Here is a 2,268-nt window from a genome sequence, read left to right on the forward strand (position 1 = left end):
TCGTTAACCACCATGGAATCGAAGCCAATCCGAGGCAAATAACGGAAATTCTAGAGCTTGGATCCCCTCGGTCAGTGAAAGAGGTTCAGAGGCTGATGGGAATGGCCGCCGCACTCAACAGGTTTATCAGTCGTTCCACAGATCGCTGCCGACAATTCTTTCACACACTTCGGCAAGGCAAAGCATTTGAATGGACCCTCGAGTGCCAGGCTGCTTTGGACAGCTTGAAGTCTTATCTCCGATCATTACCACTCTTGGCAACACCTGCGGCAGGCGATCCGCTCATTTTGTATCTAGCAGTATCCGACCGGGCGATCAGTGCCGTATTGTTAAGAGAAGAACTTGGGGAGTAGCGACCAGTTTACTATGTGAGCAAAGCAATGGCCAACGCTGAAACACGTTACCTTCCATTAGAAAAGCTTATCCTTGCTCTCGTTATGGCTGCAAGAAAATTGATGCACTACTTTCAGGGACATACCATTGGGGTACCAACGAAATATCCCCTCCAGTCAGCTCTCCCTAGCGCGAAAGCGTCGGGGCACGTTTCAAAATGGGCTCTCGAACTCGGCCAGTGTGATATCCAGTTTCTACCCAGAACTTCCACCAAGGGGCAAGTGTTTGCTGACTTTGTAGCCAAATTCACAGGATCCCTCTCCGACTTTAAGTCTGATCAAGTGCAACCTAAGTCCAACTGGAGAATGTATGTTGGAGACGTTTGGCAGATGTATTATGACGGGTCATCCAACCAACGTGGCAGTGGGGCTGGCGTAGTAATCATGACCCCCGAAGGGGCGATAATAGAACAGGCTATCAAACTGTGCTTCGATGCATCAAACAACGAGGCCAAATACGAAGCATTGTTAACCGGCTTACTGAATGCACTTCACCTCGGCGCATGGCATCTGATTGGTTTCTGTGACTCGAAGCTAGTAATTAACCAGTTGAAAGGGGAATATGCAGCCAAAAATGAACGCATGGCAGCTTATATGAAAACGGCGAATTCTTTGCTCACAAAATGTGATCACCACAAACTGAACCAAATAACTCGAGATCAGAATACACATGCGAATGCCCTGGCTTGCCTAGCCTCTACCATCAACTCAGAAGTTAAACGGATAATCGAAGTAAGGTTCATCCTTGAGCCGAGCATTGCCTCTCTAGAATCAGTTCATATCAATGTTATTGAACCATGTCCAAGTTGGGTGGACCCTATCGCTACATTCCTATCCTCATAGCAGCTCCCGATAGATAAGAAAGAGGCACACCGATAATACTTGGATCCGCAGAGGAAGCTTTACAAAAAAATCTCTCTCTGGGCCGTACTTAGAATGTGTTCACCCGAATAAAGTCGATGAACTCTTATCTGAAATACACGAAGGCAGTTGTAGTGCCCATTCGGGTAAACGTTCTTTGGCCCATCGAGCCGTAACTCAGGGGTACTATTGGTTGACCATGCGAACCGATGCCGAGTGTTATGTCAAGAAATGTGAACAACACCAGAAGTTTTCCCCCTCAACTCATTTGCCTGCCGAGGAGTTAAACTCTATCACTAGTCATTGGCCGTTCACTTAATCGGGGCTTGATATCGTCAGACCATTACCACAGGCTCCTGGGAACAAGTGATTCTTAATTGTCGCAATGGACTATTTCACGAAATGGGTCGAAGAGAAGGCACTAACACATATTCGAGATGCCGACGTTAAGCATTTTGTATGGAAGAACATCATAACGAGATTCAGCATACCAAGAGCGCTTGTTTCGGACAACGGTAGCCAGTTTGATTGTGGCGTGTATCGAGAATTATGCAACACTTATGGTATCCGGGCCTACTTTTCCTTGCCGGCTTACCGACAAAGCAACGATCCAGCGAAGGCCACCAACAAAGCTATTCTGGACGGCATCAAGAAAAGGCTGGAGAAAGCTAAAGGCAGATGGGTCAAAAAGTTGCCCAGTGTGCTGTGGGCTCATCGCACTACCCCAAGGCGATCCACTGGGGAAACGCCGTTTGCTCTATGCTTCGGAACCCAGGCAATTATCCCCCTGGAGATCGATCTTCCAACTTTGAAATCCAAGGTTTTTGACATGGGCTGAAATGACATGATGTTGGCCTTGGACTTAACTCTAATTGAAGAATGCCGAGACCGTGCCCTTGCTTCCATGGCTTGATACCAGCAACAGCTCGCTAAATCGTATAATCAATATGTATAGCTACGACGTTATACACCAAGAGAATTGGTCCTCAAGAAAGTGCTTCCCGCTGCTAGGAAT

At 47.3% G+C, this 2,268-nt stretch overlaps 1 protein-coding gene across 1 annotated transcript; it reads left to right on the plus strand.

Annotated features, from left to right (window-relative positions):
* Positions 1 to 380: 380 nt before the first annotated feature.
* Positions 381 to 1,235, plus strand: LOC145798057 (uncharacterized). Its single transcript, XM_082885514.1, has one exon. It carries the CDS (start codon positions 381 to 383, stop codon positions 1,233 to 1,235), a length of 855 nt encoding a protein of 284 aa, XP_082741640.1.
* Positions 1,236 to 2,268: the final 1,033 nt, after the last annotated feature.

The sequence above is a fragment of the Camellia sinensis genome, chromosome 8 (genome assembly GCF_055761805.1).
Source record: "Camellia sinensis isolate YWXY chromosome 8, ASM5576180v1, whole genome shotgun sequence".
Lineage (NCBI taxonomy): Eukaryota > Viridiplantae > Streptophyta > Magnoliopsida > Ericales > Theaceae > Camellia > Camellia sinensis.